This window comes from Oncorhynchus clarkii, chromosome 10 (assembly GCF_045791955.1).
Source record: "Oncorhynchus clarkii lewisi isolate Uvic-CL-2024 chromosome 10, UVic_Ocla_1.0, whole genome shotgun sequence".
In the NCBI taxonomy this organism is placed as follows: Eukaryota; Metazoa; Chordata; class Actinopteri; order Salmoniformes; family Salmonidae; genus Oncorhynchus; species Oncorhynchus clarkii.
Window position 1 is genome coordinate 25,785,111 of NC_092156.1, and position 26,603 is coordinate 25,811,713.

Sequence of the window (26,603 nt, forward strand, 5' to 3'; positions counted from 1 at the left end):
AAATGTGACTAAGTGAGGGGTGAGGTCTGTGCCCCTGTGACAAGTTCCTGTGAGGCCATCGAAGGTGTGCCCAGGTGTTAGCAACTTGATATAATGAAGTGTGGGAAAGAAAGGAGTTGTGTAAATATTGGGACATTTGTAATTCATCCTTCTCAAACCAATGATATGTATTAACCCTAGATTACTTACAGGGGGTGTTGTTTTGAAGCCACCCGCAGCAATTTTGGCACTCCATTGTAAAAAAAGATTTTGAAGGCATTTGGAAATGAATGTCTACATTCGTTTTTGACTAGTGTATTATATTAGACACCTTAATACATACTTTTAAATTATATTAAGTGATCAGAACATGAACATTTTAACTATAATAAAATATATTTTTTAGAGTACTAATCTGGCCAACCATAGTCCAGGTACCGGGTGTGCAGGCTCTTGGGACATTCATTGGAACCTTTTCATCTGTGGACCGGCTTTCACAGCTCTCCGTATCTGAGGACAGAAAAAAACACCAAGAAACCGGCGTCATTATACTAAAATTAGGCAGCACTGAATATTATGTTGCTATTATCTCTCTGTCCTAATACATAGTCTTCCTCGCTATGGACTTGAACTGGAGAATATTTTCATAATGTCCTCCCACAAAATGACCTGCCCTTTCCAGTAGCCTACTCTCCCTTTACTGACAGCTGGAGCTGCAGTCGTTTCACCCCCTTCCATGGCTGTTATCTACAATTGCATTTCGAGCTTGTGTTTTTAACTTACAATGATACATCAAGATAGATAGCTAATAGGAAGTTACATTACATTGGATTCACTTAGCTATGCAATGGCCTACTGTAGGTAGCAGTAAAGGGCTTGGGTTACATAAACTCAGCAAAGAAAGAAACGTTCTCACTGTCAACAGCAGACTTAACGTGTAAATATTTGTATGAACATAAGATTCAACAACTGAGACATAAACTGAACAAGTTCCACAGACATGTGATAACTGAGGATGGATCAACAACATTGCAGTTACTCTGCAATACTAACCTAAATGACAGAGTGAAAAGAAGGAAGCCTGTACAGAATAAAAATAATTGTTTGTAACAAGGCACTAAATAATACTGTAAAGAATATGGCAAAGCAATTAACTTTTTGTCCTGAATACAAGGTGTTATGTTTGGGGCAAATTAAACACAACACATTACTGAGTACCAATCTCCATTTTTTAAGCATAGTGGTGGCTGCATCATCTTATGGGTGTTGTTGTAATTGTTAAGGACTTGGAAGTTTTTCAGGATAAAAAATGAACAGAATGGAGCTAAGCACAGGCAAAATCCCAGATGAAACCCTGGATAAGTCTGCTTTCCACCAGACACTGGAAGAGGAATTCACCTTTCAGTGGGACAATAACCTAAAACACAATTTTATACCTTATCCTAAACATGATGGGATGTTAATGAACTCATACCAGTGTGGAAGAAACTGCTTTCAATATACAGTACTTTGTATCCCTCGTTTATTTTTGCAGTTACCTGTATCACCAGTGAAATGGAAATGCTCTTGAAGAATTATATTTCCTTGTTTGTTTTTTGTTTAATGCATATTAACTATATTTATGTTCCTCATATATGTCTAATGGCTTGTCAACCCCTAACAACACCTAACACACAGCCCCATAACAAGTACGCTGATTCATACCACTTACGCTTTCTCTTGTTTTGGGGGCAAGTCAAACACAGAAACACACTTCTTTCAAACATACTGTATAAATGTATTTAAAAAATGTGTCACTATAGACGTTTGGGTTACTGAACAATGATTGTGGTTTCATATAAAGCATGCTTTCCATCCATCCATTGCCCGTGTGCTATCACACTGACATGTTAGGGAAAGGCAGAGATGGTCTATAGAAAAGGACAGGTTTTTATCACTATCTTTTACTTTTGTTTCTTAAGCTGCAATGAATACAAATCCACGGAGAAACCAACATGAAAACGTTTTTGTAGCAGCACATTTTGATTGTTTGATGCATTACCCTCCTACTCATCTATATGAGTAGGAGGGTAATGCTGAGTAATATAATGGACATCTGATAAAATCCCCCGTTCTGAAGGTCCTGAAATTCAGCCATAAAGTAGGCTACATTCACTTTCACCTCAGATTGTGACTGAAATGTGTGTGGGCGTGTGCGCATCTGGGTGCAGCTGTGAGCTTGTGTGTGCGTTTGTGTGATAGCAGATAGCATTTTGGTTTCAGCATTGGGAAATGGAAAACTTCCCCAGGTAGGCCGTCCACCCCACCCCCGCCTCCCACCTCTGCTTGCAACAGAAACAATGAACTGCCATCCGACTTGACTGTTGTCAGGGACAAAGTGCGTTGCTTTATTGCTTTGCTTAACTGTCAAGCCCGTTCCCGGCCCATGTTTTTATGAAAAATCAAGTCTGATCTATATTAAATCAAAATGGTGCAGAGGCATTTTGACACACGCTGATGTGATGCTGAAGATACTGAGTTGGTGGATGTTGAAAGGGTCCCCGCTATGAGGGAGAAACATATCTAGTCAATTTGAAACTGGCATTTCAGAGCCACAGTCTTGGAGTCGTCCTTTTAGATCAGAGAGACACAAGGAATGTATCATTATCTTGAAAATCATTCACTTAGCTGGGGAACAGACACGCACATACGCAAATACACACATAGTCACGCTTAAAACTTATTTGCGATCAGTGTTCCTTCCCTGGGACGTTTGAGCTAACGTAGGCTAATGCGATTAGCATGAGATTGTAAGTAACAAGAGCATTTCCCAGGACATAGACATATTTGGTATTGGCAGAAAGCTTAATTTCTTGTTAATCTAACTGCACTGTCCAATTTACAGTGACTATTACAGTGAAATAATACCATGCTATTGTTTGAGGAGAGTGCGCAATTTTGAACAAAGTTATTAATAAACAAATTAGGAACATTTGGGCAGTCTTGATTTAACTTTTTTTTTTAACAGAAATGCAATGGTTCATTGGATCAGTCTAAAACTTTGATCATACACTGCTGCCATCTAGTGGCCAAAATCTAAATTGCATCTGGGCTGGAATAATACATTATGGCCTTTCTCTTGCATTTCAAGGATGATGCTACAAAAACAAACGAACGGTTGTTTTTTCTTTGCATTATCTTTTACCAGATCTATTGTGTCATATTCTCCTACATTTCTTTCACATTTCCACAAACGTCAAAGTGTTTCCTTTCAAATGGTACCAAGAATATGCATATCCTTGCTTCAGGGCCTGAGCTACAGGCAGTTAGATTTGGGTATGTCAGTTTTGGCTGAAATTGAAGAAAAGGGGCGGGCGGATCATTACATTTACGGCACCTCTATTCTTGTCTATTGTCCGACACAATTCAGAGAAGACCAGTTCAACATAGATAAAAGGCTTAACAATACATGTATTGGGGTCTCAATCAAAGCTGTAATATGTACTGTAGTGCTGATTGGTCCCACTAGCTCATTAGTTGAGCATTTGCATAATAAAGCAATTCAATGCAAGTACTATGAAGTTAAGCATTAATGCTGCTAAACTATCTTAAGTCCATACCCAGCCTTAATTACAATATACTATGTACTTTTTCAAGCTGTATAGAGTGCTAATGAGAAGTCTTGTTAAATGAATATCGACTCGACTTTGTGCTGTTGCAGTTTCTTTTGGTGGCATTTCTCAACTCAACTCAACTTCATTTTCTACTGTCATCATTTTATATACTTCAAATCAATTGCATGGCATGAGAGTTGAGAAGCTCGAGTAACAAGCAGTCCTGGAAGAACAGGACTTTAGCTTAGCTGTGCTTTTTGGTACATCACTGAAGCAGAGCTGGCAAACACAGTCCCCTCTTGGGGTTTGGGTGCTGGTTGGTTGTAATTTACTTAAATAATGGGTTGGTGTACTTTGCATTGGGCAACCCTCAGTGTTTGAGAATCACACCCCATTCCAAAATAGTGGGTCTTCCCAAACTCTAGCTCTACCATTTATTGGTCCTGTACTGTACCACATGGTTTAAAAGGTGCCCTTTAGATTGAATAGGATTGTTCCTTTCAATGAATAATTCTCACAATATTGACCACCGTATGAATATATTTCTCAATTTCATTAAATCCACAAAAAAGGTAGAATACGATTTTTATCAATAAAAGACAGTGAGAAGTATTGTTGAAGTTGATTTATGAACCAGTATGTTGGAATGTAATCATGTTAAAGTTACAACTTAATACAACCATGATTGGTATTAAAATGACAACTTAATAAATACAGTCAAATAAAGGAGTCGATATAATAAACATGTCTGTTTAGTTCAGCCTTTGTTCGGAGATGGACAGAAGTCAAATGAACTGCATGTTGATGCCTGCATGTCGATCACTTTACATTAAGCTGCTTAAATACCACATAGCTGAAATATCAACCCTTTTTATAAAATCAAAGTATTTACCAGTAACTACACCTGTAACAAATATGGATTACAATTAAAAACAATTGAAATAGCTATAGACTAACTGCATCATATAAGGGCAACTTAATGTAAAGTGTTTCCAAATGTTCTTCATTGACACAAGTGTGCTATCAGTGACAAGCAGAGCTAAAACGTTCCGCAGTAAAGACATTTCACACTGTTGTAAAGTGATAACATTGTTAGGTCATATTACACTGTTCGTTTTCAAATCAAACATTTTGCCAGAAACACAAATAAATTGCTTTTAGAAAAGTAGTTCTGCAGCAGAAATAAAGTGGGCAAAATATGTGAAAAGAAGAAAAATAACAGCCTCCATCTGCACTTTGTTATTAAAGTTGTCGGAGTAGGCCTGAATGCTGTTCCCCAACTTCCCCTCACATGGTTTCTTTACATAGTCCCAGTGTGCTTTCATCTGTTCGCTATGGGCCAATCACGACAGTGGGATTCACCTCAGAGACACACTGAAAGATTGAAGCCTTTCCTTCATATTAGAAAAGTGAGCATGTTCGTCAGCGACGATAGGAGCTTTATTGAAAGCATTGTCCATCTGCCTGTGTCCATAGAGACTAGAGGTCGACCGATAAATCGGAATGGCCGATTAATTAGGGCCGATTTCAAGTTTTCATAACAATCGGAAATCGGTATTTTTGGGCGCCGATTTGCAGATTTTTTATTTTTTTACACCTTTATTTAATCTTTATTTAACTAGGCAAGTCAGTTAAGAACAGATTCTTATTTTCAATGACGGCCTAGGAACTGTGGGTTAACTGCCTCGTTTGGGGGCAGAAACACAGTCTAAGTATCTGACTGAGCGGTGGTAGGCAGAAGCAGGCATGTAAACATTCATTCAAACAGCACTTTTGTGCGTTTTGCCAGCAGCTCTTCGTTGTGCTTCAAGCATTGCGCTGTTTATGACTTCAAACCTATCAACTCCCGAGATGAGGCTGGTGTAACCCAAGTGAAATGGCTAGCTAATAGCGTTTCAAACTTCACTCGCTCTGAGCCTTGGGGTGGTTGTTTCCCTTGCTCTGCATGGGTAACGCTGCTTCGATGTGGTGGCTGTTGTTGTTGTGTTGCTGGTTCGAGCCCAGGGAGGAGCGGGGAGAGGGACAGAAGCTATACTGTTACACTGGCTATACTAAAGTGCCTATAAGAACATCCAATAGTCAAAGGTTAATGAAACACAAATGGTATAGAGGGAAATAGTCCTATAATAACTACAACCTAAAACTTCTTACCTGGGAATATTGAAGACTCATGTTAAAAGGAACCACCAGCTTTCATATGTTCTCATGTTCTGAGCAAGGAACTGAAACGTGTCGCTTTCTTACATAGCACATATTGCACTTTTTCGTTCTTCTCCAACACTTTGTTTTTGCATTATTTAAACATGTTTCATTATCTACTTGAGGCTAAATTGATTTTATTGATGTATTATATTAAGTTAAAATAAGTGTTAATTCAGTATTGTTGTAATTGTCATTAATAAAAAAATAATTTTTTTTTAATGGGCAGATTAATCAGCTTTTTTGGTCCTCCAATAATCGGTATCGGTATCGGCGTTGAAAAATCATTATCGGTCGACCTCTAATAGAGACAGCCCCTTTCCCCTCCAAGACCTATGTTTACATTGCCTCGGTTATACTTTCAGTGAGACCCTACACAGTACCATCATTATATCATGAACCCCTACAGTGCCAGTAACTAGAGGGCCTGCATGGAACTTTCCACTGGGTGGCTATCCACGACACTCACTCCGGCCTGTGGTCTGTAGCATAACAAGACCACCTCATCCCCATGGCAACCTCCATATCTTCAGCTGACATATAGTTGCCTACATTCATGTCTGGCCTGGCTGGTTACAGACACCATTAAAATAATACTGGGTTTCAGATAATAGGCATCTCGGTAAGGGAATATTACGCTTTAACAATGTACATTGACAGCCTCTGATGGTCAGTCTTTCATAACGGAGCTTTGATTCGTGGCCAGACAACTACTGAACAAAGGAGCATGTACTTCCTTCCTGTCATTTTCCTCCTCCTTACTGTGAGGTACAGTACTGCCCTATAAGACTGAGATTCCACCACACTCTCCAGCGATAATGTCACGTGAAAGCCCTGTATTCCCAACATGTTATTTACTATGTCATTTTCTTATGAAGAAATTCCTAAATCATATTTGAAAGTAGTATTTGGGCATATGTTGATTTTAATGTTTAGTTATATGACCAAAACAGAAATACGGCCAAAACAAATGGAGAGAAAACAGTCACACAGACATCAACTCGGTTCCGAAGTGCAACTTAGTTCAACTCCCTTCAGTTCATTCTCCCTTCCAGCTTCCATTCCCAACTTAAAGGGTATTGCATCAAGCCTATCCTATGAGCACAAAAAGGTCTTCAAGGAGGGGAGACTTGGACTGATGATACTCGAGGGTCATGGGCGTCAGTTCCCACTACCTCTTGGTGGTATGTTTAGTGGACATGCACAGTCAGGGTCTAACACATCTCTGCCAAGTGGGCAAGGATGTGAGGATGCCATTGGTCTAATAGTCTATAGGGCTTGCATACAGAATTGTTAAGAGTTATTGTCTTGCCTATTACAATCAACATTATTCTCTTATGTACACAATATAGAATAAATTAACTACAGTTTTTGTACATGCTTATATATTTCTGAAAACCCCTAATGTAAAGAAAGCTTCGTATATAAGGCATAGAATATGTACAGACCTGGTCTAAATGAATCAGTATCAAACATCTTCCTGTCAAATATTCACACTTCAGCAACAAAACAAATAGTACATACAAAAAATACAAATGCAAATGCCCTAGAATATATACTTTTATATAGGTTTTAATATTCGAATAAAAAATGTATAATAATAATAGGAATTTGTATTTTGAAGAAGAACTAAAATGTTTTCAAAACATGCAATTGCCCGCAGAGATTTCCAGTCCAGCCATTGTCGTTTACCAGCTATCTTTGGAGAGTAAATGACCCGATGAGGGCCTAAGCTGTCCTTGTTGCAGGGCTCCTCGGGCTAGACCGTCCCCTTTTCTGCCCTGGCCCTGACCTCTAACCTGGGACCAGCTCACCTAGTCAGCCAGTCATGAGAAGAGATGCCACAGTACGGTTCACACAGCCCCCCTGGCTCTAAGTTCTCTCGCTCCCCTTTACACTTTGGACTCGCTCTCTATGTTAGCAATGTCACCGTTCCTCTCTGTCTGTTCCTCCAGCCCCTCCTCCTGGGTTACCAGGGTAGTAGTACTCTTCTTCTCGCGGCCTTCAGGTTCCAGCACCCCCTGCTGGCTGAGCTTGCTGGCCACGGACCAGGTAAGGGGCAGGCGGGCGCGGCAATTCATCTCGGTCAGCTCTCTGGCACTGCAGCTGGGTGTGTTGGTCTCATGGATGTCGTGGAAGCTGTTGTAGTCCACCTCGTAGAAGCCATCCTCCAGTGTGAGCACGGGCATGAAGCGGTAGCCCCACTTGATCTCGCTAGTCACGTACGAGCTCCTGGCCTGGCACGTCATCCCTGTGGGACAGAGAGCAGAGGGCACTTAGCCTCCTCTAGAGATGGACAAAAACACTGTCTAGTTGTGGATATGACTCATTTAATGTCAGCGTCATTACAAGATAATGACACACACAGGCATACAGGAACTTTATGAGCAACAATGTTGTATCATGTTATCATGTCAATAAACATTGTTAAGTGTTAGCAATCAGTGATCTCTGGCTAGGGTCATACGTAAGTTATTCATTGATGATACAGTTGGACACTCAACTGATTAATATATCCAGCCCTATCCAGTCCACACAACACTCAGGAAGGGTTGATGTATTGAACATACTGTACAGAGACTGTTAATAACTCTTAACTATGAACAGAGACACTAACCAGGCTCTGGTTTGAGCTTTGATGCAGCAGTACACTAAATGTACCCCAGAGACATACAGTAAGCGTTTATATCCTCATCATTCACGTGCAAGGCTGCACTCTAAGTCTAAGTTCTGTGGACAGTGGTACGGCTGGCTTGTTAAAGCTTGCGTTGCTCATGTATAGTCAGAAGACATACAAGTGGAATACAAGCACAGCAGCTGTCCAAGTACTTTTTATTTACTTAGTGCATGTGGTGGGTAAAACCTCCCTTTCCTTTTTGCATTTGGAAGTTGATAAGCCAGCTCATTTGAAATTCCCCAACATGATCTGAATTACAATAACATGATTTAGGTCTTACTGTTGACTACTGAGCATTGTATGTCATCTTTCACAATCACAAAACCAAACCAAAGCACTTTGACCAGATTTGATTGTCACTCATTAGAATGAATGGTGCTGCTAGGCTCTGTGTGTAGGCTAAGTGAAGCCATCATTTATTATATTTCTCAAGGAAAACAGGCTACTACTTCAATTAATAATTTATTGGGTGAAATATAATGACATGTTAAAAATGACTCTAGAAAGTCTCTGAATTCCTTGCCTCATTAGAGAAAATTCAAGTTGGCCATTTAAAATATTTTCCTCGTTTTACAGGAAACCATCTTCTGAAACATTTGCCGAAAAAATGTAAACAGTAATACTTACACAAGAGGAAGAGCCTATAATCATGAATAGATTAGCCATCTCATAACTTAGTGATGAGTGGCCTCGTTTGACCTACGTTTTTTCCCCTAACCGGCAGGTTTCATAAGACATCTTAATAAGAAACCGTTAAACAGGCACTGAATGACAAGCAATATCCCAATTTAGATAGTTGTCATGGCTAACCAGCCCCATTGACACGTTTAATGCTGCAGGGCATCGGAATGGCACAATTATTGAGATTATAGCATCAAAAGGGGAGGGAGGTCAATGGGGGATTCATAATGAACATGCAATTCAAGAATAATTGGTGCTCTGGAGCGCAGCCATCAACAGGATATTGAGTAAAGCGAAGAGATGGTATAAAGGACTATATCAATAGTGTGTTTGTGTCTGTATCATGGTGGTGGAGGGAGGGCTGGTACATCTCGTACTGCAGCTCCATTTGGAAGATTATCCTGAAAATGTGCAGAACCAACGAGCAGCTGGTGCGCTGCAGAAACAATATGGCGTACTGTACATTAAGGGTTCCAGCAAAGCAACTATGTCTAAGCATGGACGTTGAATAAAATCTGCTGCTTTGAGGTGTAACACACACCGGTCTCTCAAACTACAACACAGACAAAAAGAGTGTTTATAGAAATTGTAGAGAAGAAGTTCTATAATTATCCTGCTTGAAAACCATTACAAACTGCTGTTCCTGTCATGCACCCTAAATTTCAAAAGTGTCCAGAGCCTTTATTCAAATTAAATTCGACAAAGTGCAACATATGCATTTCTCTCGCAACAACAGTTTAATAATGTGTTCAATGAAGACATACAAGGGGTGGATTCAAATACATATAAACTGGTTGAGAATGCCCAGCCGCCCAAGATGGAGACAAATTGAGTGGAGTACAGCAATTGTTGTAGGTGTTACTCAGACCCAACAATTACTGAGCTTCAGGAAGCCCCTTCCTGATCCTGACACTGTATCAATCACTGGCCCAGTGTCTTTACACAACCTGAACTAAACCAGGCAGGGGAGTGGGCTACCGAGGATGTGAAGCCTTGAATGGGGGCCTGAGACTGAGACATCATTAAAGGGGGCTCACAGTGCAGTCGATAGGTACATCAGTGGCTGATTACTCTCTCACAGCTAAGACCCCTGAGCAAGACACAGGAGAAAAACACTGACGTGCTCAAACGCAGGAATTTCAACGAACAACAGCAACAGCCCAAAGGTGAATGGAGAGAAAGGCAGGCAGACACCCACACACAGTCCTAGCTGAGCACATTTATGTAACCCACGCCCCAGCGCCAGGGCCGATTTCACTGTGTGTGTGTGTGTGTGTGTGTGTGTGTGCGTGCATGTTTGTGTGTGCCTCTGTGTGTCTGTGCTTGTGGGCACATGTGCGTGTTTAACGGAGATAGAAACAGCTAGCTTAAAATGTCGCCAATGTTGCTATTGAATTGGAGATCTGTGAGGCTGAGAGTCCTTTAGCTAGCTGTTTCAGACTGCATCTGTTATCAATCAGGAGCAGACTTTCACTTTAAATCCCCCAATAAATTACAGTAAGTCAGTGCAAGGTGGCAGTGAGAGGGAGAAGGGTCTGTCTGTTAAGTCAGGGAGGACATTTGTAACTGGAAAGCCACCCAACTTACTACTGATGTTTAGTATGGATAGGCCTGGCAATGGGGTTATCTTCAAACCCTATCCTGAATGAACACTAACTCCCACTTGGACTGTGGCAATGACAATTCTCCTGACTCACATCTGAGGAGCAAACTCTTCTTCCTCATTCCTAACACTCAAGTTCATTGCATCGTGCGTGTGTGTGTGTGTGTGTGTGTGTGTGTGTGTGTGTGTGTGTGTGTGTGTGTGTGTGTGTGTGTGTGTGTGTGTGTGTGTGTGTGTGTGTGTGTGTGTGTGTGCGTGCATGTGTGCGTCTGTCTGCACGTGAGTAAGACAAACCTGGAACATAAATGTCTGGGGGACACGTAGTCTATGACCACACAGTCTCCTCATCCTGCTGTGGCTACATGTGTGTATGTGTTTGTGTTGCATACTGTACATTCACAGCCCTCATAACACAGAACAGGTCAGCCGTGAAAATGGCCACAAGCTGGTCCTGCTTCTCATCATGCCCTCCACAACCTTGCGACCCCTCCCCTGTCACCCGAAACATTCTCCTTCACGCCACTGCTGCTCCGGTCTGTACATGCCCTGGGCTGAATGACAAGGCACCGCTCCCACTATCCATCTGCAATGACATCAGTTGAGCATGCAATACAGGCCACTGCCACCTCCACAATAACACACTGGAGAAATTATTCAACAATGAGTCTGGCCTCACAATGTTCACATCACCAGTTTTTACAAAGTATAGAAGTCTAGTAGAACCTTCAAATTAGGGGGAATGGAGTAAATTGATGGTTTCAAATGTTATCTGTGGTTGCACCTGTCTATTTAGGTAAATCTGACTTGAATGTAGATAATATCAGCTACTTTTCAACAATGACTGTTCTCTACCTAACCTCAGTTATTAGTTTAACATGTAGATATGAGAAAGACTGGCGCCCTATCCACTCAAACTACCAAGGTATTGGGGCAAAGGGGGACACACAGTAAACTGGTTGCATATTGGGTCTGTGATACCAGAGAGTAGTAATGGCAGTCAGTCAACACCTAAAACCCCTTCCGTCCCCCTCCCTCTCTCCTTTTCTGACAATGTTGGGGTTTGATTATATGCACTGTAAGTTGGCATCTCCATCTGTCCATCTCCGGCTCCTCATATACTTTACTCACAATGGTGCTAATCAGAGACTACAAACGGGACAATTACACATGCAGCCTGGCCCCTCGCAAACAGTCATTATCCAATGAAACAAAGTGTGCCCCCCTCTGCCCTCTTCCCCCGACACCTAGGTGATTTAGCGTTGAAAAACAGAAGCATATGCAGAAATGTACCTCATTCCTACTGTAAATATGGTAGAGGATCTTTGATCTTATGGGCTATTTTGCTTCCACTGGTCCTGGGGCCCTTGTTAGAGTCAACGGCATCATGAACTTTACCAAGTACCAGGACATTTGAGCCAAAAACCCGGTTGCCTCTGCCAGGAAGCTGACGCTTGGCCGCAAGGGAATATTCAAGCAAGACAATAACCCCAAGCACTAATCAAAATCCACAAATAAATTGTTAATTGATCACAAAATCAACATTTTGCAATGGCCATCTCAGTCTCCAAACTTGAACCCCATTGAAAACTTGTGGTTTGAATTGAAGAGGGCAGATAAAAGATATCAAGGATCTGGAAAGATTATGTATGGAGGAACAGTCTATGATCCCGCCCAACATATTCTTCAATATCATAAAATATTGTAGAAAAAGGCTCAGTGTCGTTAAAGGGAGGGTCCTAGAGTATTGAAAACAGGGGTGCCAATAATTTTGAACACTATCTTTTTAATTACTCGTTATATAAAATATATTTCTCTGAACAGTTGCTAGTATAAAATAATATAATTTCCCCTTTTTTGCATACAATGTAGCTCAGTGTTAGTATTATTTACTTTATACAGTCTTTTTTGCTCATCTATTATCAAGGGTACCAATAATTACGGACCTGACTATATAATTGACAGAATTTGAGACAAACATGTACCACATGGCAACACCATATCAAAGTATTGGTCATATTAAAAACAATCAAAATAGAACATGTGCTCCTACGTACAATAAATCTCCCTCTGTAAGAACAGAGTTCTCGCCTAAAGTAAAGCAACTACCCACAAGCAGAATTGTTGGAACATAATAGCTATAATAATCAGATAGCTATTGGCTGGTGTGGCCTGCTGTTTAGATAATAGAGCTTACATAACCACAGTGGGCTTTCCTGCATGCTCACTTCGTATGCTCACAGAGAGTCAAGCTTTACACTCTCTGTCTCTGTCTGTCTTACACACACACACGCACACAGACACACACACAAACACACACATGCACACAGTAACCGCAGTTGCCACGGCAACCTTACAAACCATCACTGTCGCTTAGAGAGGGAGATAGAAGCAGAAGGAGGGAGGACGGTGGACTTTTCTTCATGTTCCAACAACAAGATGGGCAATTATCCTTGTCTGCAGCTCTTTTTCCATGTCTAACCGAAATATTCACTGTTCTTTGATACAGATACGGTAGAAGTGATGAAGAGCACTGCTCTAAAGTATTACCTCTGTTGGTAATGGTACCCGAGGTATAGTGCATCTGGGATAGTTACCACTGGTATTGATTTAAGTGAAGTGGAAAGGGCCAAATGCAGCAAACCAGAAGCCTGCTTCTCTATTGCATCTCTACACTCTTTATTTCAACCTCATCACTCCCTCCACTGACCGAAGAGTAATGTGACTGTTTGACCGAATGGCTGCTGAGACACTGAAGACACATAATCTCATTCTAACTTTCTTTAACATGTGTACTATGGGTACAACAAAATCAAACCAGAAACATCAAGAAACATCAACCAACCTATCAGAATAATCCGTCTGATATTGCTATAACGCAGTGCTTTGTGGTGGTACATGTGCTATCTATCATTATGTTATGAATGAATATAGATCATGCAGCCAATGTTGCTTACTGTGGTAATCTCTCAGAGAAACATAGACTGTAATAGATTTATGTTAATTAAACCCAGTCAAAATTTGCTTAACTGCCACTTCATCAAACAGTGTAATCACTGGCTCCTGTCAGTGATTACCATCTGACTTCCTTCCACTGCCTGTGCTGCAGCTACGTATATATTTTCACTGAAATGCACAAAGCTTAAGAAAATAGAACTGGTTCATTCTGACACCAAATCTCACTTTGTTTGATCTATATATCTTTGTCTTTACCCTAGTGGTATGCCAGAGATGTGGTATGCTAGGTACCAAAAATAAGAGAACAAAATCAGCTGGGATGTGTTAGGGCCTGCTGACTGCCCCTCCAGAGTCAGCCAGCCAGCAAAGCCTTCCTCTCTTGGACATTTTAAACAGTTAAGAAACAATGAACAGCAGTATATTGGGATCTAAATGATAACACCAGATCCAATCAGTCAACTCCTCAACACTGTGGGTCCTCAAGTAAGAGGGTCAATGTCTTTATTAACAGCTGATAAAGACCATTGGGAGATTAGAATGATCAAGCAATTTCCACTGCTTCCAACAATCCCCCCTCTCATCATCTCCTGAGAAACCTTTTGTTGTAAATGCCCACAGGCATGAGAGAGGCGGAAAATATGAATTGTAAAACGTTTTTTTTTTATTCAAAGAGAGAAGATAATTCACATTTTACAACCCACACAATTACATTAATATTTTATCGGCCTTTTATCATTGTAGGCTCGACCCTAACTTATGTGCCACCTCTGAGTCTGCATGGCAAATGGCCCAGAAAAACAAGGGGAAAAAACTCAAGGGCCTATCAGCCCTTCAAGAGGCCAAAATGCCTCTCTCTCTCTCTTACAGCATCAAGCGGACTGACTATTGAAATGTGTGTTAGGGATTCTATTGTATCCATGTTTGGAATTTATCTGAGACTTGTCCCCTGAGGAGAACTCTGATGCTATCTATATGTACTTATGATCTCTGTGGTAACTTGTATTCGTTCAGAGTGAATCTCAACACTGCATGCACATTTTTTGCACATTTTTACATTCCTGTTACTGAGCATTTCTCCTTTGCCAAGATAATCCATTCACCTGACAGGTGTGGCATATCAAGAAACTGATTTTAAAAAACATGATTATTACATAGGTGTACCTTGTGCTGTGAACAATAAAAGGCCACTCTAAAATGTGCAGTTTTGTCACACAACGCAATGCCACAAATGTCTTAAGTTCTGAGGGAGCGTGCAATTGGAATGCTGACTGCAAGAATGTCCACCAGAGCTCTTTCCAGACAATTGAATGTTAATTTCTCTACCATAAGCTGCTTCCAACATTGTTTAAGAGAATTTGGTAGTATGTCCAGCCAGCCTCACAAATGCAGACCATGTGTAATCACAGCAGCTCAGGACCTCCACATCTGATTTCTTCACCTGCAGGATCGTCTGAGACCAGCCACCTGGACAGCTGATGAAACTCTGGGTTTGCACAACTGAAGAATATCTGCTTAAACTGTCAGAAACGTTGTTTTAGAGAATTTGGCCTCACAACCGCAGACCACGTGTATAAACCGTCTCAGGGAATCTGCATGCTCGTCGTCCTCACCAGGGTCTTGACCTGACTGCAGTTCTGCGTCGTAACTGACTTCAGTGGGAACATGCTCACCTTTGATGGCCACTGACATGCCAGAGAAGTGTGCTCTTCACGGATGAATCCCGATTTCAACTGTACCGGACATATGGCACACTGTGTCTTGTGGGTGAGCGGGTTGCTGATGTCAACCCTGTGAACAGAGTGACCCCTGGGGGCGGTGGGGTTATGGTGTGGGTAGGCATAAGCTACGGACAACAAACACAATTGGATTTTATGGATGGCAATTTGAATACACAGAGATACCATGATGATATCCTGAGGCCCATTGTTGTGCCATTCATCCACCGCCATCACCTCATGTTTCTACATGATAATGCACGGCCCCATGTTGCAAGGATCTGTACAAAATTCCTGGAAGCTGAAAATGTCCCAGTTCTTCCATGGCCTGCATACTCACCAAACAGGTCACCCATTGAGCATGTTTGGGATGCTCTGGATCGACGTGTACGACAGCGTGTTCCAGTTACCGCCAATATCCAGCTTCGCACAGCCATTGAAGAGGAGTGGGACAACATTCCACAGGCTACAACCAACAGCCTGATGAACTCTATGCGAAGGAGATGTGTCGCTCTGCATGAGGCAAATGGTGGTCACACGAGATACTGACTGGTTTTATGATCCATGCCACTACCTTTTTTTAAAGGTATCTGTGACCAACAGATGCATATCTGTATTCCCAGTCATGTGAAATCTGTAGATTAGGGCCTAATTTATTTATTTCAATTGACTGATTTCCTTAAATGAACTGTATCTCAGTAAAATCTTTGAAATTGTTGCATGTTACATTTATATTTTAGTTTATTTTCCTTTAACAGACAATTCTCAGAACTTTCTTGATAGCCAATTCCTGTAACTCAACTATAGTCTCTACGAATCCTCTTAATGGAGTCAGATATTTAGTTTTAACTGACTTTGATCATATTAATGGCATAGTCCTATCAAGGGAATTATGTTAGTTATACAGTGCCTTCGGGAAGTTTTCCACATTTTGTTACATTACAGCCATATTAAAAAATTGATTAAATCTTTTTTTCCCCTTATCAATCTACACACAATACCCCATAATGACAAAGCAAAAACAGGTTTTTAGACATTTTTGCCAATTTATTAAAAATAAAAACAAAAATATCAAATTTACGTAAGTATTCAGATCCTTTACTCAGTACTTTGTTGAAACACCTTTGGGAGCAATTATAGACTCAAGTATTCTTGAGTATGACACTACAAACTTGGCACACCTGTATTTGGGAAGTTTTTCCCATTATTCTCTGCAGATCCTCTCAAGCTCTGTCAGGTTTGATGGGGAGCGGTGCTGCACATGTATTTTAAAGGTCTCTGCAGAGCTGTTCGATTGGGTTCAAGTCCAGGCTCTGGCTGGGCCATTCAAGTACATTCAGAGACTTGTCCCAAAGCCACTCCTGCGTTGTCTTGGCTGTGTGCTTAGGGTCGTTGTCCTGTTGGAAGGTGAACATTCTCCCCAGTCTAAGGTCCTGAGCGCTCTGGAGTCGGTTTTCATCAAGGATCTCTCTGTAATTTGCTCCGTTGATTTTTGCGTGACTAATCTCCCAGTCCCTGCTGCTGAAAAATATCCCCACAGCACGATGCTGCCACCACCAACCTTCACCGTAGGGATGGTGCAAGGGTTCCTCCAGATGTGATGCTTGGCATTCAGGCCAAAGAGTTTAATCTCGGTTTCATCAGACCAGAGAATCTTGTTTCTCATGGTCTGAGAGTCCTTTAGGTGCCATTTGGCAAACTCCAAGCAGGCTGTCATGTGCCTATTACTAAGGAGTATCTTCCGTCTGTCCACTCTACCATAAAGGCATAATTGGTGGAGTGCTGCAGAGATGGTTGTCCTTCTGAAAGGTTCTCCCATCTCCACAGAGGAACTCTGGAGCTCTGTCAGAGTGACCAGCGGTTTCTTGATCACCTCCCTGACCAAGGCCCTTCTCACCTGATTGCTCAGTTTGGCCGGGCAGCTAGCTCTAGGAAGATTTTTTGGTAGCCTTCCTCAGATCTGTTCATCGACACAATCCTGTCTCGGAGCTCTACGGACAATTCCTTCGACCTCGTGGCTTGGTTTTTGCTCTGACATGCACTGTCAACTGTGGGACCTTATTTAGACAGGTACTATGTGCCTTTCCAAATCATGTCCAATCAATTGGATTTACCACAGGTAGACTCAAATCAAGTTGTAGAAACATCTCAAGGATGATCAATGGAAACAGGATGCACCTGAGCTCAATTTCCAGTCTCATAGAAAATGGTCTGAACACTTATGTAAATAAGGTATTTCTGTTCTTTGTCTTTAATAAAGTTGCAGAAATGTCTAAAAACCTGTTATCGCTTTGTCATTATGGAGTATTGTGTGTAGATTTCTGAGTAAATTGTTTTTTAAAATTGATTTCAAATCAAATCAAATCAAATTGTATTTGTCACATACACATGGTTAGCAGATGTTAATGCGAGTGTAGCGAAATGCTTGTGCTTCTAGTTCCGACAATGCAGTAATAACCAACGAGTAATCTAACCTAACAATTTCACAACAGCTACCTTATACACACAAGTGTAAAGGGATGAAGAATATGTACATAAAGATATATGAATGAGTGATGGTATAGAACGGCATAGGCAAGATGCAGTAGGTGGTATAGAGTACAGTATATACATATGAGATGAGTAATGTAGGGTATGTAAACATTATATTAATTGGCATTGTTTAAAGTGGCTAGTGATACATTTTTTACATGTATGGCAGCAGCCACTCAATGTTAGTGGTGGCTGTTTAAGTCTGATGGCCTTGAGATAGAAGCTGTTTTTCAGTCTCTCGGTCCAAGCTTTGATGCAACTGTACTGACCTCGCCTTCTGGATGATAGCGGGGTGAACGGGCAGTGGCTCGGGTGGTTGTTGTCCTTGATGATCTTTATGGCCTTCCTGTGACATCGGGTGGTGTAGGTGTCCTGGAGGGCAGGTAGTTTGCCCCCGGTGATGTGTTGTGCAGACCTCACTACCCTCTGGAGAGCCTTACGGTTGTGGGCGGAGCAGTTGCCGTACCAGGCGGTGATACAGCCCGACAGGATGCTCTCGATTGTGCATCTGTAGAAGTTTGCGAGTGCTTTTGGTGACAAGCCGAATTTCTTCAGCCTCCTGAGATTGAAGAGGCGCTGCTGCGCCTTCTTCACCACGCTGTCTGTGTGGGTGGACCAATTCAGTTTGTCCGTGATGTGTACGTCGAGGAACTTAAAACTTTCTACCCTCTCCACTACTGTCCCGTCGATGTGGATAGGGGGGAGCTCCCTCTGCTGTTTCCTGAAGTCCATGATCATCTCCTTTGTTTTGTTGACGTTGAGTGTGAGTGTGAGGTTATTTTCCTGACACCACATTCCGAGGGCCCTCACTTCCTCCCTGTAGGCAGTCTCGTCGGCTGTTGGTAATCAAGCCTACCACTGTAGTGTCGTCTGCAAACTTGATGATTGAGTTGGGTGTGGGTGTACAGGGAGTACAGGAGAAGGCTCAGAACGCACCCTTGTGGGGCCCCAGTGTTGTGGATCAGCGGGGTGGAGATGTTGTTACCTACCCTTACCACCTGGGGGCGGCCCGTCAGGAAGTCCAGTACCCCGTTGCACAGGGCGGGGTCGTGACCCAGGGTCTCGAGCTTGATGACGAGTTTGGAGGGTACTATGGTGTTAACTGCTGAGCTGTAGTCGATGAACCGCATTCTCACTTAGGTATTCCTCTTGTCCAGATGGTTTAGGGCAGTGTGCAGTGTGGTTGCGATTGCGTCGTCTGTGGACCTATTGGGGCGGTAAGCAAATTGGAGTGGGTCTAGGGTGTCAGGTAGGGTGGAGGTGATATGGTCCTTGACTAGTCTCTCAAAGCACTTCATGATGACGGAAGTGAGTGCTACGGGGCGGTAGTCGTTTAGCTCAGTTACCTTAGCTTTCTTGGGAACAGGAACAAAGGTGGCCCTCTTGAAGCATGTGGGAACAGCAGACTGGGATAAGGATTGATTGAATATGTCCATAAACAGACCAGCCAGCTGGTCTGCGCATGCTCTGAGGACGAGGCTGGGGATGCCGTCTGGGCCTGCAGCCTTGCGAGGGTTAACACGTTTAAATGTTTTACTCACGTCGGCTGCAGGGAAGGAGAGTCCGCAGGTTTTGGTAGCGGGCCGTGTCAGTGGCACTGTATTGTCCTCAAAGCGAGCAAAGAAGTTGTTTAGTCTGTCTGGGAGCAAGACATCCTGGCAGAGATGGCCGCCTCGCTTCGTGTTTCTAGGAAACTATGCAGTATTTTGTTTTACACGTGTTATTTATTACATTGGTAGCCCAGGTAATCTTAGGTTTTATTACATAAAGTCGGGAGGAACTACTGGATATAAGAGCAACATCAACTCACCATCATTACGACCAGGAATACGACTTTCCCAAAGCGGATCCTGTGTTTTGCCCACCACCCGGGACAATGGATCGGATACCAGCCGGCGAACCAATACAACAACGCCGGAAAAGGGGCAGATGAAGCGGTCTTCTGGTCAGGCTCCGGAGACTGGCATATTGCGCACCGCTCCTGAGCATACTACTCGCCATTGTCCAGTCTCTTGACAACAAGGTTGATGAAATCCGAGCAAGGGTAGCATTCCAGAGAGACATCAGAGACTGTAACGTTCTTTGCTTCACAGAAACATGGCTCACTCGAGACACGCTATCGGAGTCGGTACAGCCAGCTGGTTTCTTCGCGCATCGCGCCGACAGAAACAAACATCCTTCTCTTCTAAGAAGAGGGGCGGGAGGTATGCCTCATGATTAACGAGACGTGGTGTGATCATAACAACATACAGGTACTCAAGTCCTTCTGTTCACCTGACTTAGAATTCCTCACAATCAAATGTCGACCTCATTATCTACCAAGAGAATTATCTTCGATTAAAATGACAGCCGCATATATTCCCCCCCAAGCAGACACATCGATGGCCCTGAACAAACTCTATTTGACTCTATGTAAACTAGAAACCATTTTAGAATAAGGCAGTAACGTAGCAAAATGTGGAAGAAGTCAATGGGTCTGAATACTTTCTGAAGGCACTGTATATAATATAGTCTATATATCAAATATTATTTCACTACATCATCAAAGTGCTGACATGCTTCAAACCAATATTGGCGGAATCAAATATAAAATGACAACTGAAAAAGAACAGAGCAATAGGCGAAGAGGCTTCCCCTTTCAAAACAGCAGGCTTCTCTCATTTGAGCTCATGGGTTACTCAGTTGTTCTCAGTCGTTCACCCGGACTCTACCCAAACATGGCTAGAACACACTACTCCACCGGATCCTTGCCGTAAGCTCTGGACCTTGGCACCGGATTACCGCTGCTACCGAGTGGCTATAGTGGCTGACGCCTCTGACCCGAAGCTAGCACCAGTTAGCCGTGAGCCAGGCGCATCTCCCGTATAGAAAACTAAATTACTACAACTACAATACCTCTTTCGCCACCTGGCTTGGATCCTTAGTCGACACGGCCCACCTCCCACACATGCGGTGACCTCACCCATTATAACCAGCTTATCCAGAGATGCAACTCTCTTATCATCACTCAGTGCCTGGGCTTACCCCCGCTGTACCCGCACCCCAACATACCCTTGTCTGCACATTGTGCCCTGAATCTATTCTACCACGCCCAGAAATCTGCTCCTTTAATTCTTTGTCCCCAACGCTCTAGGCGACCAGTTTTGATAGCCTTTAGCCGTACCCTCATCCTACTCCTCCTCTGTTCCTCGGTTGATGTGGAGGTAAACCCAGGCCCCACGTGTCCCCAGGCACCCTCATTTGTTGACTTCTGTGATCGAAAAAACCTTGGTTTCATGCTTGTCAACATCAGAAGTCTCCCTAAGTTTGTTTTACTCACTGCTTTAGCACACTCCGCCAACTCTGATGTCCTTACCGTGTCTGAATCCTGGCTTAGGAAGGCCACCAACAATTCTGAGATTTCCATACCCAGCTACAAAAGTTTATGTCAAGAAAGAACAGCCAAAGGGGCTGGAGTTGCAATCTACTGCAGAGAGAGCCTGCAAAGTTCTGTCATACTTTCTAGGTCTATACCCAAACAGTTTGAACTTCTACATTTAAAAATTAACCTCTCCAGAAATAAGTCTCTCACTGTTGCCGCCTGCTATCAACTCCCCTCCGCTCCCAGCTGTGCCCTGGACATCTAGCTTCAAAGTTCGTTCTGTTAGGTGACCTAAACTGGGATATGCTTAACACACCGGCAGTCCTACAATCTAAGCTAGATGCCCTCAATCTCACACAAATCATCAAGGAACCCACCAGGTACAACCCTAAATCCGTAAACATGGGCACCCTCATAGACATTGTCCTGACCAACTTGCCCTCCAAATACACCTCCGCTGTTTTCAATCAGGATCTCAGCGATCACTGCCTCATTGCCTGTATCCGCTACGGGTCCGCGGTGAAACGACCACCCCTCATCACTGTCAAACGCTCCCTAAAACAATTCTGCGAGCAGGCCTTTCTAATCGACCTGGCCCGGGTATCCTGGAAGGATATTGACCTCATCCCGTCAGTCGGGGATGCCTGGAATTTCTTTAAAAGTAATTTCCTCACCATCTTAGATAAGCATGCCCTGTTAAAAAATGCAGAACTAAGAACAGACATAGCCCTTGGTTCACTCCAGACCTGACTGCCCTTGACCAGCACAAAAACATCCTGTGGCGGACTGCCATAGCATCGAATAGTCCCCGCGATATGCAACTGTTCAGGGAAGTCTGGTACCAATACACGCAGTCAGTCAGGAGAGCAAAGGCTAGCTTTTTCAAGCAGAAATTCGCATCCTGTAGCTCTAACTCCAAAAAGTTTTGGGACACTGTAAAGTCCATAGAGAACAAGAGCACCTCCTCCCAGCTGCCCACTGCACTGAGGCTAGGTAAGCATGTCTCACTGGCTGGCCAAGCCTTCCTCCTGGCTACTCCAACCCCGGCCAACAGCTCCGCACCCCCCGCAGCTACTCGCCCAAGCCTCCCCAGCTTGTCCTTCACCCATATCCAGACAGCAGATGTTCTGAAAGAGCTGCAAAACCTGGACCAATACAAATCAGCTGGGCTAGACAATCTGGACCCTCTCTTTCTAAAACTATCCGCCGCCATTGTCGCAACCCCTATTACCAGCCTGTTCAACCTCTCTTTCGTATCGTCCGAGATCCCTAAAGATTGGAAAGCTGCCGCGGTTATCCCCCTCTTCAAAGGGGGTGACACGTTAGATCCAAACTGTTACAGACCTATATCCATCCTGACCTGCCTATCTAAAGTCTTCGAAAGCCAAGTTAATAAACAGATCACTGACCATTTCGAATCCCACTGTACCTTCTCCACTGTGCAATCCGGCTTCGGAGCCGGGCTGGCCCTCGCTACATATTCGTCGCCAGACCCACTGTCTCCAGGTAATCTATAAGTCTATGCTAGGTAAAGCTCCGCTTTATCTCAGTTCACTGGTCACGATAACAACACTCCCCCGTAGCACACGTTCCAGCAGGTATATTTCACTGATCATCCCCAAAAACAACACCCCATTTGGCCGCCTTTCCTTCCAGTTCTCTGCTGCCAGTGATTGGAACGAATTGCAAAAATCGCTGAAGTTGGAGACTTTTATTTCCCTCACCAACTTTAAACATCAACTATCTGAGCAGCTAACCGATCACTGCAGCTGTACACAGTCCATCTGTAAATTGCCCACCCAATCTACCTACCTCATCCCCATACTGTTTTTATTTTATTTACTTTTCTGCTCTTGTGCATACCAGTATCTCTACTTGCACATCATCATCTGCTCATTTATCACTCCAGTGTTAATCTGCTAAATTGTAATTATTCGCTCCTATGGCCTATTTATTGCCTACCTCCTCATGCCTTTTGCACACACTGTATATAGACTTTCTTTTCTCTACTGTGTCATTGACTTGTTTGTGTTATTGGCTTGTTTATTGTTTACTCCATGTGTAACTCTGTGTTGTTGTCTGTGTCACACTGCTTTGCTTTATCTTGGCCAGGTCGAACTTGTTCTCAACTAGCCTACCTGGTTAAATAAAGGTGATATAAATACATACAATATTATTATTTTATGACTCATTTACATGTATTAGCTGATATCGTCCATAAAGAGAAAAAAGGAGGAAATGGAAAGACGGAGGAAAGAGATTGATATGTTTGGCCTGCCCTCCAGATCTGAGCCAGAGAGTTACAGGATGAGTCAAGAAGCGGGGGACAGATATCTCTCAGAGCAGTTTCATAGCAGGATCATTTCTAGTTCACTCTTTGACCCAACCTTTAATGGGCATGTTATGAGTGGATGTATTTGAGCTCCCATTTTCATAGGATTTTCTGTCTGTTATTTATAAAATAACAGTATCAGAAACTACACTGTAATGATTTCTTACATTACAACTCAAGGCCAGACAAACTCTCACTGCACCCTGTGCGATGAAAAATAGAACACTATGCAACAAACAAACCATACTTTTCATTTAAATTGTCTTTGTGCAAATCATACAAGCTCACTCACACGCCATACAGTACAACACCCTGCATTTATTGAACTCTTAGGTCCGTATAGAACCAGTTTCAAGGATGCCATATACAGAAGTATTGTTCCAGAAAACATCCTGAAATGTGCTTAGTGTTGGCATTTTGTTGGCAGCATTTTTTAACAAAGTCCTGTATTTTGTAACGTGTGTGCACAGCTTCTGACAAGCTGCCAAATTCGGTCATGTCTATCTCTCTTTAGGGCTGCCCTGTTAGGTTCCGGTGTGAACCAGGTGTGGAGACCTGCTTCTCACCCCACTAAGTCACTCAGCTGCTTTTCTGCCACCTCCAAAAAGAGCCTTAGAAAATCCTCACTGCAACTTCTTTGAAACAGTGTTTTAATTTATGAAAATGCCTGTTTGTGTTTATCCTTTTATTCTGACCACCATGTCTTGCTTACAAATTGTCTCGGACGGTTTTGTTTTGTCTGAGTGAGATTCAAGCAGGCTGGTAAACATAACCTTCAAATATTTTTGGGGCATTGTCTGCAAGCAAGATGCACAATACATCTGGTATTTGGACTGGAAGTAATTAGTCTGGAATTCTGGATAGGGCAGTGCATTTGATTTCAGTAACACATGGATATGCACTGAGGTCAAGCCAAATCGAATGCAGTAAAGCTAGACTAACCAACAAACTAACCAGCAATTTGAAGCACGAAAAACATACAGGTCTTTTTCACCTCACAATGGATACCGTGAGTAAGCTTGTGTCAAATAGTGTGTGTGTAATATGTGTGTGTTTTCATATCAATGCTAAAGGAAATACATGTGTGCTATCTGTAACCTGTGTGCACACCTGGCTGCACTGTGCCTCATAGTTTTATTCCACACTGAAGACTATGGCCTCTTTACTGCTTGTGTAATCAGGCAAAAGTGTCTGCAGACAGTGTTTTCAATGGTCCATGTGGTTACACAACCAGGGATGCACCTGCCTTTTCCTATTGGTAATGAAATCTGATCTTATTTGCATCTCCCCCACAATAAGCCTATTGTGCAGCCCATAACCTAACAAAAGGCTGTGGGGCAACACCATGGTGCACACAAGGGCCGAATCTAGATTAATTGAATTATATCGCCTTGTCTGTTTTCCCTCATGCCTTTCAATGACTCCCTCTCAAACCTCAGTGGAAAATAAGGTAAAAAAAGACAAGAAGCACATATGAATGCATTATTATGATAAGAGATGAAACATCCTTGTTCACTTCTGAATAAACCATTAACTGCTAATGCAAATCAGAGGTAACATGTAACGGGATGATGAGCATATGGACTTTGCTACTGTATGAAATTGCTATAATTACTATAATTGTCATAGTTAATACAACACCCACACACAAATTAAATATGTATTATTAAACTGGAGCAACATTTCAGTTTAAAGTTTCAGTTTGACAGTTTGAATTTCAGTGGAATCTGTGATTAGGAAACAAAGAGAAGGAAAAGTTGATGAATTAAACCTGTAATTTATATGTTTGATGCTGCTTACCTGTAGCCTCCACCATGCCCTCCAGAATGACCACAATCTCCAGGTCCTCTTTGTCAAGGTCGGCCTGGGAGATCTCCCAGAAGGGGCTGTTCTGATTGATTTCATGGCAGATGATGAGCGGGGACACCAGGAAGAGCCTGTCATCCCCTGTGTCATAACCCACATTCATGTCTGTCTGGTTGAGGGGTATGAACTCCCCTTCCTTGGTCTGCTTGGACTTGATCAGCTTGGCCCTGATTGAGGCCTCCACGATGTGCGAGTTCCGAAGGTCCCCTACCCTGAACATCAGACACAGCCGGCCATCCCTTACGGAGATGACAGCGCTGGTGGAGAACACTAATGTTTCTGCCCGCTTCTTCGGTTGTGAGATCTTGACAAACATACAGCCCACCATGAAGGCATTAACTATGGACCCCAGCACTGACTGAATCAACAGCAGAAGGATCCCCTCTGGGCATTGGTCTGTTATAACCCTATAACCGTACCCTATGGTTGTCTCTGTCTCTATGGAGAAGAGAAAAGCTGAGACAAAACCGTTGAGATTATTGACACAGGGAGTCCACTGGTTGTCCCCTATGTGTTCCAGGTCGCCACGGACATAGGCGATGAGCCACCATGCGAAGCCAAATAAGAGCCATGTCACTGTGTACACCAAGACAAAGATGAAGAGGTTGAACCTCCACTTGAGGTCCACCAGTGTGGTGAAGATGTCCGTCAGGTAGCGATAGGTCTCCTGGACGTTGCCATGGTGGACATTACATTTGCCGTCCTTACGGACGTACCTCTGGACCTTCCTCTTTGCCCGCACCTGGTCTACCAGCTGCTTGGGCAGGTCCTCGCGAGCCTGCTTGGGTAGCTTGGCCTTTCGGGTGGTGACTGCCGGACTTTCCACATCCTGCTCCATTGGGGCTTCAAGAAGGAGTCAAGCCTACAGGGAGAGAGAGAGAGAAGACAACAAAAGAAAAGGGCAGGTAAGACAGAGGCACAACTACTGAACTGCAACACCTTAAACTTTTAGATGGTAATTTCATCCCAAATCCCACAATGTCTCACTCTAAATGTTGTATGATGGTAGGATCTTGTTACAGTTTGATTTATCTTGTAAAATACAGACTTTCTTTTTCCCTTAGAAAACCTGTAAACTAACTTCCTAGTCTTCATACAGTGCAATACAAT

The 26,603-nt window shown here is 42.9% G+C and overlaps 1 protein-coding gene across 1 annotated transcript; it reads right to left on the minus strand.

Moving 5' to 3' along the window:
* Positions 1-4,781: 4,781 nt before the first annotated feature.
* Positions 4,782-26,349, minus strand: LOC139419482 (G protein-activated inward rectifier potassium channel 2-like). Its single transcript, XM_071169432.1, has 2 exons — positions 25,428-26,349; positions 4,782-8,022 (listed from the first exon to the last, which is right to left on the minus strand). Exons 1-2 carry the CDS (start codon positions 26,329-26,331, stop codon positions 7,664-7,666), a joined length of 1,263 nt encoding a protein of 420 aa, XP_071025533.1. The 5' UTR covers positions 26,332-26,349; the 3' UTR covers positions 4,782-7,663.
* Between the last annotated feature and the right edge of the window lie 254 nt (positions 26,350-26,603).

Excerpts from the sequence above, each read along its gene's own strand:
- LOC139419482 (XM_071169432.1), bottom strand. The coding sequence starts at position 26,331 with ATGGAGCAGGATGTGGAAAGTCCGGCAGTCACCACCCGAAAGGCCAAG. Across the intron at positions 8,023-25,427 it reads GGGCATGGTGGAGGCTACAG|GGATGACGTGCCAGGCCAGG; the intron begins GTAAGCAGCATC and ends TCTGTCCCACAG.